At 52.9% G+C, this 15990-nt stretch overlaps 1 protein-coding gene across 1 annotated transcript in view; it reads left to right on the top strand.

Annotated features, from left to right (window-relative positions):
• Nucleotides 1-15561, top strand: part of MPRIP (myosin phosphatase Rho interacting protein) — a 77487-nt gene extending 61926 nt beyond the window's left edge. The window contains 9 exon segments of the mRNA XM_009889220.1: nucleotides 324-440; nucleotides 10357-10504; nucleotides 11089-11206; nucleotides 11955-12114; nucleotides 12255-12374; nucleotides 12870-12956; nucleotides 13620-13782; nucleotides 14222-14307; nucleotides 15513-15561. Coding sequence (XP_009887522.1) covers nucleotides 324-440; nucleotides 10357-10504; nucleotides 11089-11206; nucleotides 11955-12114; nucleotides 12255-12374; nucleotides 12870-12956; nucleotides 13620-13782; nucleotides 14222-14307; nucleotides 15513-15545 — 1032 coding nt within the window. The 3' untranslated portion in view covers nucleotides 15546-15561.
• The last annotated feature ends 429 nt before the right edge of the window (nucleotides 15562-15990 follow it).

Below are 15990 nucleotides of genomic sequence, written 5' to 3'. Positions count from 1 at the left end.
TGAAAAGGGGTGCAGGCGTGGAGTAACCAGGAGTATCGCCGATCTGAACCGGGCTGGGATTTGCCTGAGTCGTGCCTGGCACGAGCTGGTGCCGTTCATCCTTCGCTGCAGTGAGCTTTACGAATTAAACTAATGCGTAACTTAGTTCCTTCAGGGGGAGGGATTTTGCTTGGCAAAATGAAATCCAGATCCCAGAGCAGAGCAAAGCGGCGGTGCCATCAAAAGCCTGTTCGTTCTGCTCTACGTCCCCTCTGAGCCGCTTGCTCCTTATGGCCGATCCCCTGCCCACTCCCTGGACGCTGTCTCTGTTCGTGTCCCTCCAGCTGGAGCAGAAGCAGAAGGAGGCCCTGGAGCTCCTGGAGCAGAACCGGCACCTGCAGGACCAGCTGAAAGTGGCACTGGGCCGGGAGCAGAGCGCCCGGGAGGGCTACGTGTTGCAGGTAGGAGAGCGAGGAGGAGAGAGAAATCCATCTTCCTCTGCGCCTGAGGGGGACCCTGGTGGGCTTCAGTCCAGGGTGTTCGTGGGGGTATCCTGGTTGACGCAGAGGTGCGCACCACTGAGTGGGCTCCAAGAGATTTGACCTTCTTGCAAATACTGCTAATTCTGTAGCCTTACCAGGATCATCTGCTTAACAGAACCTCTGATCTGGGATGCAGTAGACAGAAGATAGTGTTACCTACTGGCATCCCCGAGGGAAAACAAAACACCCATGGTAGACAGATGGGACCTCAGAAAAGTCTACCTCTGATCCATCCCATACTGTGTTTGCCTGTGCAACAGCCGTTTCCCCCTTTGTGTGCCCCAGATATTTCCCTCAGGCAGTGGGGTGCACATAAGACTTTCTAAGCATCTTGTAGCCCAGCAGTTGCTCCTGGCCGGGGAGATTGTGTGGTGGTTACATGGGCAAACACAGCACACGCAGGCTTGTCTCCCGCACCCATTCCCCGCAGCCAGAGAGGGATTTGCACTGGGACGACCTGTTGTCTTGGATCACTTTGGTGGCTTCTTCTGCTACGAGATGCTTTTCCTCAGCAAAGCCTACAAGTGTGTTTTGGAGGTTCTGGCAAAAGAGGTGGGAGAGTCTCTTGGGAAGCCTTTCCCCCCCTCCTCCAAACAAAGCGGACTTTTTCCAGCCCTTCCTCTGGGAGTGTCCATGCCCGGAGGAGCTGTGACGCCTGCAGGGCAGCTTCTGGCTGCTCTCATGGGTCTATAGCCCTATTTTGTGCCAGGGCAGCATTTTGTCCTGTTCAAATCTACCTGGCCAAACTGGCTCTGGATTGAAGTGGCCTTGTGTAGCCACACGCTGTGCTCCCGTGGCAGCAAACCCAGTGTTGACGCCGAGTCTTGCGTACTTATTTCTCCCACGGGAGAAATTTTCCCTGGAGAAGTTGACAGGCAGTGGAGCCAGCCCAGGTAGGGGGGCATCTTGCCTTCCTTGGCCACGATCTCCTTGGGGGAGTTATTAATGCATTTATTTCTGGAGTCCCCGAGCTGACAGTGCTTGCTTGGAGGAATTCCGTTTTCTCTTGGCGGTGTTGGAAGAGTAACTAACTCCCACTTCCCTGGGGCAAAGGCATCTGACCTCCCTTTGCCTGGAGCCTGGAAAAATTAGGGAATGGGGCTAAAAAGTGGATGCTGCATCCACGGTCATGTTGAAGTTGCCAGTAGTGCCTTGATACGAGGAGCGGGGGCAAGAGGGAGGGAGGTCTGCAGAAGGGCTGAGCAAATCATTGCTGCAGCAAGAAGTGACCCAAACTTTGACCTAGAAGTTGGAGAGGGTTTTTGGAAGGGTTGGAGGCTTTTGCTTGCTCCAGTCTAACTGTTCTGGGGATTGCCCTTATGTTTCCCTGGGAGCAGAGGAATTAATGTCCTGTTGCAGAAGGGAGTGACCCCACCAAATCCTGCTAGGGTGGAAGGAGTGGAATCTCTGGGAGGGTTCTGCAGTCCCAGACTGGGAAAACATCACAGCATTTTTTTGGATGGAGCCTTTGAATTTCATGTGCCCCCGCCTCCGTCATGCCTAATTTTGGAGAGTTCCCTACATTGTCTATGGGGAGGGACGACGGGGCAGCCTGACTGCTGCCAGCCCGTCCCTCCTGAGCTGCCCGAGGGGCACCAACCCCTCCTTGGCAGCATGACCAGCCCCATGCAGACCCCCAAGCACTGCCCTGACATCAGTGATGCTGAGATACCCACCCCGATGCATGTGCCGTGCACCAAAGCCTCTCCGGCCTCGTGTAACCCCTCTCTTGCTCTGAGCTTCCTCGGGACGGGGCACCCCAACTTTGAACCCTACCGGGAGAAACGGCAGGAGCTCCTGCTCCTCGCAAACCCACTGGAGATGTCCCCCGGCTCCGGTCACGGTGGGCGGGAGGGGTCACGTACTAACCTGTCCTGGGCGGATGTTCTTGCATGTTTTTGGTGTAAAGCATGAAATTTAACTTAACATAACTGAGTGTCACATCTGTGGGCTTTCCTTATCAGCAACCAGAGTACAGCAAGGCAGGCCAAATTCCTAAGCTTAACCCTGTGCTTCTCTCGCCTCTTCCTGTCTGTGTATTTTTTTAAAGATACATAATATCTGTCGCCTTTTGCATGACTCTCTCTGTGAGTTTTCTCTTTGCATGCTACATTGCTTTGGTTTGAATCTCACAAAGGTTGGTTTCTTTTGTTTTACATTCTCATCACACCTTTTCCCTCCCTTCACTTGTCGGGCTTTTTATTTTGTCCTTTGTTGGTTTGTTTTTTTTTTTTTTTTTGCAGGTAGAGAAATTAGATCCTCCCTAGTCTTAAACTTTAGCATAACAACATCTCTTTAATGCGATGAGCAACCACTAAGTCGTGTTTGGCAGTCACAGAAATGACATCGCCACGCCGGCTGTCCTGTCTCCCTGCGTTTGGGTGGGATGTGATGTCATTTGCTGTCACCTCACTTTCTGTTGTTGCTTTTGGTCGGTAGGACTGTGTTACCTGAACTGTGCACTTTTTGTTTCACAAAAAAAAAAAAAAAAAGAACAGACACGCTAAAAAAGCCGTTGTTTTCTTCTCAACCTGTTCTCATCCCCTCCTCCTTCTCACCCTTCCCGTTTTTCTCTGGTCTGTCCGTCTCTGTTTTACTGCTGGTGTTTCTTTTTCGTTGTTTTTTGGTTCTATTTGATTTTGGTTTGTTTTTTTTCCTTTTAGCCTGTTACTGTACAGCTGTTTTGATGTTGTGGTCCATGTTTTCTGTTACTGAAAAGCAGTTGTCACTCATTCAAAAAAAAAAAAAAAAAAGTTGGTTAAAACAAACCAAAAAAATTGTGCCAAGAACAAATCATCCCAATTGGAGCATGTGGGTAGCAGCCAAATCGCTGCGAGGAGCTTTTCCATGGCCTGCCTGGCCAGAGGTGTGACACTCAGAAGGGAGAGCCAAGAGTGTTACTAATCTAGTATTTAATCAATTTTTTTAAGACCGAGGTGGCCGCCTCGCCATCAGGTGCCTGGCAGAGGCTCCACAAAGTCAACCAAGATCTCCAAAGCGAGCTGGAAGCCCAATGCCAGCGTCAAGAGCTGATCAATCAGCAGATTCAGTCGCTGAAGCGCAGCTACGCCGAGGCCAAGGACGTGATCCGGCACCACGAAGCCGAGATTCAGAGCCTGCAGGCGAGGCTCAGTAACGCGGCGGCCGAGCTCTCCATCAAGGAGCAGACCCTGGCCAAGCTCAAGAGCGACCTGAGGAGCGAAAAAGAGAAAGCCAAAGAGCAGCTGGAGGAGTGGCAGCACGGCGAGGCCGCGCTCAGCTCCCAGCTGAAGGCCAGCGAGCAGAAGCTGAAGAGTGCGGAGGCTCTGCTCCTGGAGAAGACCCAGGAGCTGCGGGACCTGGAGATGCAGCAGGCTTTGCAGAGGGATCATCAGAAGGAGGTGCAGCGGCTCCAAGACAGGATCGCGGACCTGAGCAGGCAGCTGAATGCGAGCGAGCAAGCGCGGATCCTCATGGAGGAGAAGCTGCAGAAGAACTACGAGGCTTTGCTGGAGAGCTGCGAGAGGGAAAAGCAGGTTTTAATACGGAGTCTGAAGGAGGTGGAAGATAAGGCAAATGAGTACGAGAACCAGCTGCAAAATAACGAGCAGCAAATGGAGATTCTGCAGAAGGAGAAGCTGAGTGCAAAGTTCGAAGGCAGCGAGCTTGTCCACCAGCTGGAGGAGCAGCTGGTGATGAAGGAGGCCAGCATCCAGAAACTTGCAGAGCACATCAAGGAGCTCGAAAGAGAGAGAGATCAGATCAAATGCCGGTTCCACGAGCTCATGAATCAGGTTGCCGAGTCGGATAACGAAGTTGCAAAGCTGCAGGCGAAGTTGAAAATGGAAGAGACCAACTACCACAATCTGGAACAATCATTTGAGGAGGTGTCAGATCAGTTCCAGGGTGTGCAGAAGGTGCTGAAAGAAAAAGAGGAAGAGCTGAGACACGTTAAGGAAATGCACTTGAGAATTGTGGAGAAGAAAGATCAAGATCTTAGTGAGGCTTTGGTTAAAATGGTTGCTTTAGATAGCAGTTTAGAGGAGACTAAAGTAAAGCTAAAGGCCAAGGAGGAGGCTTTAAAGAAATTAGCTAGTGTAGTCACAGGTCCATGTGCTGAGGAGGTGGAGGACCTTGGCCCCAGTCTCGAGGCCGACGAAAGTCATCCATCCCAACTGGGGCAGCCTCTGCAAACTCAGGATGTCCTCCCAGCTCTGACTTACGCCTTGAAGGAGGAGGAGGAGGAGGAGGTTCTTGAGACCAGCCAGCGGCAAGCAGAGGAATTCGGCTCCCCGTCGAAAGCTGTAGAGCTCCAGGAGCAAGAGTTAGTTCAGAAAGCCTTAGCAAAGCCTGATGTAGGAAACATGGGGGCCAAGAGGCAAAGAATCCGTTTCTCGAGCATCCAGTGTCAAAAATACATTCATCCAGATGGATCGGAGAAAAACTGGACAAGCAGTACCTCTTCAGACACGAGCCAAGACAGATCGCTGTCTGAAGAAAGCATGTCATCAGAGCCAGCTCTTGGTTACCCGTCATCAGGGGCAAGCGACTCTGAGACCTATCTCTCAATCATCCATTCCCTGGAAACCAAACTTTATATTACAGAGGAAAAACTCAAAGATGTAACGATGAAACTTGAAAGCCAGCACGGCCATAATCAGGAGACACTCATCGCCCTCCACCATCAGTGGGCCAGCACAGAGTCTCAGCTGCGGGAACAACTTCAGACCAGCTTATCCCAAGTCAGTGCTTTGATCTCACAGCTGGAGAGTGAGAGGCAGGAAAAGTTCAAGCTCATAGAAAATCACGTTAGCGAGCTGGGAAGTTTCCAAATGAAAAATGATCAAGCACTGACTTGCTTAGAGAAGTGCAGGGAGCAGCTAAGATCTTTGCCCAAGTCAGACAAGGAAAAAGAGGGTGATTTGTTCCTTGTTACTCTGTCCAGCATGGAAACAACCTTATCAAATGCAATCCAAGCCTTGAGAGGGGCGCCAGTCCCATCGGAGTATCAGCAGAGCGAAAGCCTTATCACAGAAAGCCCCACTCCAGAAGGAGGTTTTTTGGGAGAAGAGGAGCACGTCTCCAAGGAGCAGCGAGCAGAAATGTTTGATGCCGGTCAGCTGAGATGGCTTTCTGAGAGAGTGGCATTTGAGGCCTCTCTCATCAACCGAATAGCGGAGTCTTTGAAAAATGCAAGCTCTGAGATATCTCAGCTTCTGAGAGAGATCCAGGGAACGGCTGAGGTTGTTTTGTTGGAGCCGGCAAATGTTTCTCATACAGCAGTCGACTTGGCTGGCGTCCTATCTAAGAAGCTGCTGCTGGAAGGGGAGTTCTGGAGCCAGGTGGAGGAGCTGAGAGTGCACTTGAGCACCAGAGAAGGAGAAGCCGAGGGCAAAACAGAAGCAACGGGTTTGGGCTTTTCTTCATGTTTTCTCAGTGCTGTAGCAGATGCTACATTGATCAAGGCAGAACTTGGGTTTGTCGCACAGAAAATGAGAGAATCTTTTCATCAGAGATTAAAAACAATTGAAGAAGACCTCCATAATACCAAAACAGCTCTCCAACAGCATAAATGCATGTTGGAGGAGATCATCAAAGCGTACAGGACTCCTGATTTTGACAGAGTTATGCACCAGATTTCTGAAGCACTTGAAATTCAAAAAGATGCTTCAGAAAGAACCCAAATCTCCTGGGACGGGAGCCGTCTCCAAATGGTGCCGTGTCAGGAATTAGGCAAGGCAGAGGAGACTGGCAGCCTGCTGGACCATAGTAGTGAAGCTCTTGTTTCTATTCAGGAAGATCTTGCCCAACAACTAAAGGACAAATCGAATGTTCTGAGAGAAATATCTGTTGCCTTACTCTCTCTGCCTCCTGAGGAGGCGATGAGAGACTGTCAGAAGCTCCTGAAGATATCTCAGAGTCTTTCCTATCATTCATGCATGGGAGACCTTGAACGGTATTCCTCTTTGTTAGTCCAAGATGCAATTGTTCAGGCTCAGGTTTGTTATGCCGCTTGCAAAGTCCGACTGGAGTATGAGAGAGAGCTGAAGTCCTACAAGGAGTCCTTGCAGAGCATGGACGCGCTCTGCCAAGAGCGCGTGAAGACAGTCTCTCTCCTTCGGGACGAATACGAAGATTTGCTTAGAAAGCAGCAGGGTGAGTACGGCGAGGTGATCGCCATGCTTGAACGGGAGAACGCTGATCTCAAAGCAAAGGTGTCCCAGCTTGACAGTCAGCGAAGGCTCTTGGAGGAAGAAGAGCGTAAACACAGCAAGAGCTTGACCGAATTGCAGGGACGGTATGAGGAGGAGATTCGAAACGTGATAGAGCAACTAAACAGGACAGAGGATGCTCTGAAGGCCGAGAGGACAGAGGGCCTCAACCAGCTGGATGCCATCGTCCGTGACAAGCAGAACATGGAGCGGTATCACCTGGAGCAGATGCAAATGCTGGAGGAGAAGTTCCAGGCCAAGATCAAGGAGCTGCAGGTCATCCACGGCGAGGAGCTGCAGGCATTGCAGGAGCACTACAGCCAGAACCTGCAACGCCTGCAGGAGACCCTGGATGAATACCAGAGGCAGCACCCAGAGGTGTCCCCCGCGGCGGGCCCGGGCGGCGGGGACACCTGGGTGGCCAGTGAGGTGGGTGGCACTGGGCAGGGCCCTGGCGACGACCTGGACTCCATGCACGGCCTGAGGGAGCGCATCCAGGAGCTGGAGGCCCAGATGAACGTCATGAGGGATGAGCTGGAGAACAAGCATCTGGAGGGGAACGCTTCCACCTTGAGGGAAAAATACCAGAAAGACTTTGAAAACTTAAAGGTCTTGATATGTTTAACATTTTACACTTTCTACTGGCTGAGTGTACAGGAGGGTGCATTTGGTCCGGGGGTTCGCTTGCCGAACCGAGGGTGTCCCCCAAAAGAGCCAGCACGCTGAAGCAAGCCCCAAAATGTTAGAAAGGCCTCTGTAAAGCATGGCGTTTCCCTTTTCTCCATGCTGGGGTATTCTAAATGCATTGCTGAGGGCTTGGTCTCAGTGGGAGGGTTGATTATCGGAGGCTGTCTCTGCGTGGAGAGGGAAGGAGGGTTTCGAAGTAGCTTCATAACTTCAAGTTATCCTTCAATATGAAGACCGTAGCGTTTCTGCTCGTACCTGAGGCGTATGTTTTGTTCGTGACTTCCCTTTAAAAGCGTTCCTCAACTCTTGTCTTTCCCAGTCTGATCAAATCTCCAGTCTGTCTCTGCTGCCCTCAAAAATGTAAGATGAAATGGAAACGTCATGCTCTCAAAATGTCTGTTCTTGGGCAATGTAGCTGCGAACGGATGCCAAATTCGGTAGCAAAGCAAAGCTCCTCTGCACCAGGCTGCAAGGAGAACCACCCTGGTGTGGCACACCAGCGATTCTTTACACAACAAACAGTGCACAGTTACGGGGAACCCAGGCCGGTGCAGAAAAACCCAGTGGCAATGAAGTGCCTGTGTTCAGATTGCTCCACCAGTCAGGACTGGCTGTAAAATTAGCCTGAGATGGTACAGCGTCCAAAAAAAACCCTCTTGGGTTTGGTGTTTTGCTTTTGATCTGAGAGCATTTCCAGTTAGGCAGTGGGTTTAGGGCAGTAGAGGACTCCCAGCAGCACTTGGGGAGGCTTCCCGGTTGAACGGGCAGTCGAAGGGGCAGCGATGCAGGCTGCGCGCAGAGGCCGCGCCAGCGAGGCTTTCGTGGAGCAGTTGTTCTTCAGATTCGGCAAAAATGTAGGAGAGCTTGCTTCCAGCCACGAGATCTTCAGCACACATTTGGGCTGGGGGTAAGGCATGGCTCAACTCTAGCCAAAAGCTCGTTTTAGCCTGGGGAGAGCAGTATAGAATCATGGAATGGTCAGAGTTGGAAGGGACCTGGACCAAGACCATCCAGTTCCAACCCCCTGCCATGGGCAGGGACACCTTCCACTGGACCAGGTTACTCAAAGCCCCATCCAACCTGGCCTTCAACAGTAGTTCTGCTGCATCCCATGAGGGGTGAATTACATGTCCGGGGAGATGTGGGGGAAGCAGTGGTGTTCACTGAATGCTCTCTCCTCCATCTTAACCCTTAGGAAGGAAAAACGCTTGTTGACGCCCCGCTCAGGTCAGCAGGACACACGGGTAACACCTTGTCCTGCCAGCCAGGCACCAAACAGGGTCACTTGTACCAGGGGATGTTCTTCCTTTGGAAGAAGCAAAAAAGACCAGGACCAAAGTAGAGGCTGCAAAATAAGACGAAGCGATGAACCTGACCTCCCGCCTATGTTCTCAGCTTTGTTCTGCCAAACTTGCAGTTTGCCTGGTGGGAAGGCAAGCAGCATCTTCTGGGCAGAGCGGTCCAGGAGGAGAGCAGAGCGAACCGGCCTCTCTCTGCGCCTCTGTGGGATGCAGAGGGCCAGGCAGCAAAATAGAAACTTCCCTTGGTTAGAAAGCTAACCAGGCAATTGCAAACCTGTCCGATTTACAGCTTCAAATGTGCTCAATTCCTCTCTTCGGAAGCTGATGGAGAATTTAACATCAGTAACATGAGGTGCTGGTTTGTACATGGTCAAATGTCCTGGATTTATAGCAATGCATTTACAATACGTTAAATACTGAATCGACAGCCAGACCTATGGAGGAGCATTCACCATTTTCCTCCAGCGTTAGAGGTGCGATGAAGAATCCTGCAAGGCTGCTTGGTCCCTCTCCGTAGTCAGCCAAGTCCAGGCAGGTTCTGGCACTGTTAAACGTTTCAAAAAAAAAAAAAAAAAAAAAAAAGGCTGAGAAAATGAAGAATGCCTCAGGATTCAAACTTAAAGGGGAGAAATAAAAGCACCAGAGCTGAAAATTGAGAATGAGAGTGGCACAGATTACAGAGCATTAGACAGCGAAGTGATGCTGATGGGTGTTAGACTGCCATGAGCACTGCTGTCACTGGGGGAGTGAATTTGTCCCCCTTAAATTTCCCATGGAGGCGATAGTTCTCGCATCCCATGGAAAACATGAGTCTGAATCAAGAAGAAATATGTTGAAATCAGGAAATAAAGCCAGTCTGTAACATTAAGAGGGAGAAAAGCCTGGTGCAGTGCTTGGCATCGGGGTTGTCCCCAGATGTCTGATGGGGCTCGTGCACCGCATTCCCCGTGCGTGCCCCTTCCCAGCTCGTGGCTGGAGCCTGCCTGCGGCTGTGCTGTCCTGTCCTGCAGCCGTCTGTCTGTCCAGGATCCCGATGCGCTTGGCGGAGCAGCCGGGCTGAACTGGAAAGGGGCTTTTGCGTTTGTCCCGCTGTAGAGGCAGGAGTGGGGTCTGCGCCCGGGGCAGGACCCGGCTGGAATTCAGGATCTCACAGCTGATGACTCCTGAATCCCCAGAGCGCTGCTCCCGTGGCCTGGCCTAAGTTCACTCCTAGTAATTCAATTAGCAAATAATTGCCGGTGCAGCATGTGAAGTGATACTCAGTTGGGAATTAAGGTCCTGTTGCTGTCACGAGTCACTTGTTTTCCACCCTGGAGGTGGCCGCATAAAATCAGGCATTGCAAATGAGAGCAGAAGGGGGACAGTAGGCTTTCTTTGGGTGTTTTTAGCATATAAATACATGTTAAATTCTGATTCCTTAGTCGGGTCTGAACGCACACCTACCTTGTTCCCTTTCACTGAAGCTGTCAGGTGTTCAGCTGACAGGACAGGCTCTGACCTCGCCAGGTCCATCCTCAGCTGGCTCCTCCATGCTTGGGGAGGGAGAGGATCCCCATGATGGAGCTTGGGTGCCAACCTACCCGCTGGTGTGCGGCTCCTGGTGGGCTCAGCACCACTGTGACACTGGCCAACCCCTTCCCCGCGTCCCTTTTGCAGGCAACATGTGAAAGGGGCTTTGCAGCCATGGAGGAGACACACCAGAAGAAGATCGAGGACCTGCAGCGGCAGCACCAGCGGGAGCTGGAGAAGCTGCGGGAGGAGAAAGATCGCCTGCTGGCAGAAGAAACGGCTGCCACCATTTCAGGTATGGGGACACACCAGAGAGTCCCCTGCAGTGGGGCAGCTCTGTGTTGATGGGGTCGTGGGGATGGCATCTGCTCCAGTGTGGAGGAGCGGAGTGTGGGGTGGGATGAGGGATGGGTGGGGATCACAGGGAGACAGGGAGAGGCTGGTGGGACATACATTTTGGATGAAGGCCCATCTTCTGCTCCTTCTCCAGGCTTGCTACCCCTTTCTTTGGCTGTAACATGGTCTGATCCATTTTCCATTCCATCTCAGAAAGGTGTTAGTCATTCCTGTGGTTAATTTATTGCGGATTCCAGACTGAATTAGTTCTTCAGCATCCCAGGGAGTTTTAAAGTACGGGAGCCCAGGGTCTCTGCATTATGAGCCCCACAGTCCTGGAGACAACATGTGAATTGGACTATCGTTTGGACTTCATTAAAAAATGGGGTTTGCAGCAAAGGGCACAGACTGGAGGGGCCACAAAGCAGTGGGAGGTTCGCTGGGATGAATTGGGTTTGTTCCTTTAAAAACCAAACAAAACCTCAAAAAACCCATCCTTGGGTGGAGTGGTGCTGGGTGCTAACGCCGTGCTGTCCCATACAGCCATCGAAGCCATGAAGAACGCACACCGGGAGGAGCTGGAGCGGGAGCTGGAGAAGTCCCAGCGCTCCCAGATCAGCAGCGTCAATGCCGACATCGAGGCCCTCCGAAGGCAATACCTGTAAGACCATCATTGTCGTCCGTCTGTCGCTGTGTGTCGCAGGGAAATCACATGCAGGAGACCCCTTTCTGCCTTTTGATTTCGGCAATGAGTTAGGGGCAGACCTGTCGTCGTAGGGACCTTTTCCCTTGGTCCTGACCCAGCTGCGCCCATCACAGGCTCCTGGTTGCCTGTAATCTCTTGGGCTCCGGGTCGATGTCCCCACGTTACCCAAATTCAGCTGCTTTATGGTTACCAGAAGTAGCAGATGTGCAGACACGGTACTGCTTTTCATGCAGCTGCAGAGGGACGGTTGCTCAACCAAATCTAACTGGGTGAGGAGAAAGCACTCAGTTTTTCGTGGTGAGGCTGTCTTCACGTGGGTGCTGAGCAAAACAACCAAGCAGCTTTGTTACCCTTGATGGAGCTACCTAAGATGTGTAGGTGTGCAAATACACCTGGTCCCGAGTGCCCAGAGCAAACTTCATAGATCTCAGCTCAGTTTTTGGAAACCTGAAGAAGTCCTGCCATTTAACCTCCTAGAGAAAGACCTCCTGTCCCCGTTGGTGCCCAAGCGCCGCCGTGCCAGGAGAGGGAAGGGCTGGCTCGCTCTGGGCTTCAGGTTTTTCCCGAAGGGGGTATGCAAATCCTTCTCCTCCTCAGTGCTTAGATCCCTGTTGGGTTGTCCCGGGGCGCTGGAGGAAGGGTGGGCAGGGGTGGGTGTCTGGGTGTGTGCGGGGAGGACGCTAACTGACGTGCGTTTCGCCAGGGAGGAGCTGCAGTCGGTGCAGCGGGAGCTGGAGGTGCTTTCGGAGCAGTATTCGCAGAAGTGTTTGGAGAACGCCCACCTGGCGCAGGCGCTGGAGGCTGAGAGGCAGGCCCTCCGCCAGTGCCAGCGGGAGAACCAGGAGCTCAACGCCCACAACCAGGTGAGGGTCCCTGCCATGCCCAGGGCAGCCGGCGCAGGCGGGAGGTGACGGGCGAACCGCCCGACGGGCAGCACGGTGGGCTCTGCACTGAGCCGTGACCGCGCTCCCCTTTCCCACACCGGCTCTCCTCCTCTTCCCAGGAGCTGAATAACCGCCTGGCTGCGGAGATCACGCGATTGCGGACCCTGCTGACCGGGGAGGGTGGGGGAGAGGCTGCTGGATCGCCTCTCACGCAGGGCAAGGACGCCTACGAGCTGGAGGTGAGCTCTGCCGCTCCGATGGGGCAGCACTGGTGGGCACAAGTGACTGCGGACCCCCGGGAACATGCCGCAGCCATCCATCCCTCCACACATTGGGTCTCCCTGGCTGTCAGCACTGTGCGTCAGGGGGTGCGACGGGACCAGGAGCTTTTGGGAACCCTTATATTCCCTTCTCACCCCGTCGAGCCACACACCTGCTCTTCCTTCTCCATCCCCTTCTTGTCCCCTGGGATCCAGTCCACACAAAGTAGCGGGGACTAACAGAAACCGAGGGGTGCGCAGGGAGCAGATCAGTGGTGTGAGCTTGGGCAAGGTCCCACAAGACCCAGGAGTGATTTTCTTGCATGAACCAGCGGTTTTGCGGTTCTGGTGTGGAGCCAGCACGGGGCTGAGCCTCCAGCCCTGGCTCAGTTGTCACCGGGTGCAGTGGATGAGCATCTCGGGATTGCCCTGCGTCTGCTCGGCTCTGAACACGTGCTGCTTTTGTTCCCACAGGTCCTGCTGCGGGTCAAAGAATCAGAAATCCAGTACCTGAAGCAGGAGATCAGCTCCCTCAAAGACGAGCTGCAGACGGCACTGAGGGTAATGCCCGGGGACAGTTCTGCAAATCCTCTCACAGGCCGTGGTCTGCTCCTGTGTGTGTGCGTGTGCGCTTAGATTTCAGCTCAGTTATCCCCACGTTTGAAAAAACATTTAATTTTCCCCTTGAATGGAATTGAATGCCCATTTTGGTGTCATCACTAAAGCACTCCGCGACTGTATCAGCTCAGGATTTACCCCTTTTCCCTTCTTGTGGGAAAAATCCCCTTCAGTGTTTTTTTTCCCCTTATTTCCTGTCACATCAGATCAGATTTGAAATGGCAAAAGTAATCAGTGTTAGAGATCTGCCCAGCCTCCCAGCGTCAGATCTGGTTTGCTCCAGACGCCCTCTTTGCCAAGGCCGTTTCTGGGAATTCTGCTTGAATTCCGTGTCTTTGCTAAAATTAAAACCCACAAACAAATAATCCTGTAACGAAGGGGCTGCATGCACAGGCAGCGCTGTGTGCTCGCCGCTGGGCTCACAGCTTTTTGCGTATCTCAAATCCCGTACTGCTGAAATGTGTGTGTTGGCCCGACCGAGCCTTTCTCCCCGCTGCCGGCTCTTCTTCCGCCGGCGTTTGCCAAGCTGCTCTTCAGTGCAGTCACAACCCTCTCAGCTCCAGCTTTGTGCCTGACTCCACCGGGTTGTTCTTGTTCCTTTGCCAGGATAAGAAATACGCCAGCGACAAGTACAAAGACATCTACACGGAGCTGAGCATCGTGAAGGCCAAGGCAGACTGTGATATCAGCAGGTTGAAAGAGCAGCTGAAAGCAGCCACAGAAGCTCAGGGAGAGAAATCCCCTGTGAACACCACTGTATCGGGATATGGTCAGTGCTCCTCCAGCAGCTCTAAGCGATCGTGGGTTTCCCGAGCTAACATGTGCATCCTGGCATACAAGCCCTTGCGCAGTAACGGGTCCAAGTGGTGTTTTTTTGCCGTTTCGTGCTGCTTCCCACCTCCGCTCCTTGCGGACAGTCTCACCGGAGATGGCAGGGACCAGGCAGACCTGAACAGCCCTCCCGTGGCAGTTCCTCCTTCCAGCCCCGTGGATGGGAAGCTGGTGGGCTTTGAAAGCCTTCTGGAATTTTGCACTGGGGTGAACCTCACGCTACATGCGGTGCAGGGGAGCGGAGACGCCCGAGAGTCCCCTCTGCCCTTCCAGCGGTGCTGCTTGAGTCGCGCTCATGGGGGCACTTGCCCCAGCCCTGCTCTGTGCAGAATGCCCACAGGCGCCACGCTAACGCTGTTCCTTTTCCTTCTCTCCAGATATTATGAAATCAAAAAGCAACCCTGATTTCTTGAAGAAAGACAGATCCAGTGTTAGCCGGCAACTAAGGAATATCAGGTCAAAGGTGAGCTCAGATCTCCTTCCCTGTGTGATGAAAATGCCCGGCGTTACTTGCCGGTGGGGTCCCAGATGGGAAGAAATTGGTAGGAGGAGAAAACTGAGAATGTCCTGGTCACTAGTGCTGGCCTGGATGGCACTGGGGAGAAAAGTGAGCTTTGGACTGCGAAACGGGTGTCTGTGCAGCCAGGCAGGGCCCGCTCCCCGTGCTGTGCCCAGCAGGGCGCGTGCGCGCTCCTGACCCTGCTGAGATCGAGGCGTGAAGCGGCTCCCCACTTCAAAACGGACAAAGTTGACCCTGTTCTTTGGTCTTTCACAGGAGGACTCTCCCAGTATTTGCTCCCCGTTTTCAGTTGAAATTTAGGTGGTGTCAGTAGGTGGAAATGCGCACATCATTCTGGGTTTTACAGTGTTCATCACTGCAAGATTTTTGGTCTTTGTAGGGAGCAACGATGCCTTGGTCCTGGGCATATTTAACACACACTTTGCTTGTGTGTTAACACGGTGCAGATGGCCCTGTGTTTCTCTGGCTGTTCTGTACTTGCTGTTGGTCCCAAAGCCCAGTGATGCTGTGCCAAGCGCGCTTGCTGACTGCCAGAGTTACATCCCATTACACACTGGCTGTTCCTGTGGGACCACAGGGATAAAAAGGGCAAATAAAGCCGCTGAGAAGTCGTTGTTAAGCATAGGTCAGTTGGAAGGAAGATCAGCATGGGCAAAAACCTGCTTTGCCTCTCACCACTGGATACCTGGTGTCTCATGCTGATGTTTGAAGCGGTTGGGACCTCGGGCAGAGCGAGAAGCCAGGCAGACAAAAGGCTTCCAGCTTAGTGCCCATGGTGGGGAAACAGTCACCACCCAAGCTCTGCGAGCGGCAGGTCATCAGCTTGGGGTGTCTGCGCTGCACCCAGTAAATACAGAGAGCATCTCTGCGCATTTCAGGGGCAGCCCAGACCTGCCGGGCCAGGTCTCATGTTGGGTTTCCCTTCACCGCTTCAATTCGGACCGTTTCTCCTGTGGTCCCCCGTGTGCGTTGCTTGGTGGGGGAAGGAGGAGAGGAGGGCAAGCATGGGCTCTGCCTGGGCGCGTTGCCTGCTCGTATCGCTGCCGGGGCCGGGGAGGGCTGGGGCTGCGCGAACGCCAAATGCATTCAGGATTTATGAGCTTCTTGTTTTGTTTTGTTTTCTTTATTTTGCTTTTTTCCTTCAACAGTCCGTTATTGAGCAGGTCTCATGGGATAACTGAAATGAACCCGAGTCCAGGTTCCCTGCCACGTAGGTAAACAAACCGGCACCCACCAAGCGACCCAGCTGCCCACTGGAGCGGCCCACGTTTGCATGCACTGCTCACACCTCCATGGCAAACGAGAGCCCTTCTTCTCTTAATGACTGACTGGTTTATTTACGGCTCAATTATTTTACTGGGGGAGGTGGAAGGGGAGGGGAGAAGTCAGCGTACCCAACATCCGTATGAAATGCAGTCTCTCTGGCTCTTCCCTGGGGAATATGGCTTTCTCGTCTTCCCGCTCCTCCCACCCTCGCCAACACAGCTAACCATCACGGAGAGCATTTGGACACGGTGGGGCACGTTTTCCTGTTCGCTGTGTTGGGAGCGCGGGACACTGAGTGTGCATGCTTGAATGACTCTGCATGCCTCAGACTAAACTTCAGCTACATCCAGGTTTTGTAGG

The sequence above is a fragment of the Charadrius vociferus genome, unplaced genomic scaffold (genome assembly GCF_000708025.1).
Source record: "Charadrius vociferus isolate BGI_N301 unplaced genomic scaffold, ASM70802v2 scaffold787, whole genome shotgun sequence".
Lineage (NCBI taxonomy): Eukaryota > Metazoa > Chordata > Aves > Charadriiformes > Charadriidae > Charadrius > Charadrius vociferus.
The sequence above is the reverse complement of the archived record's forward strand: the minus strand, read 5'-3'. Positions and strand labels throughout refer to the sequence as shown.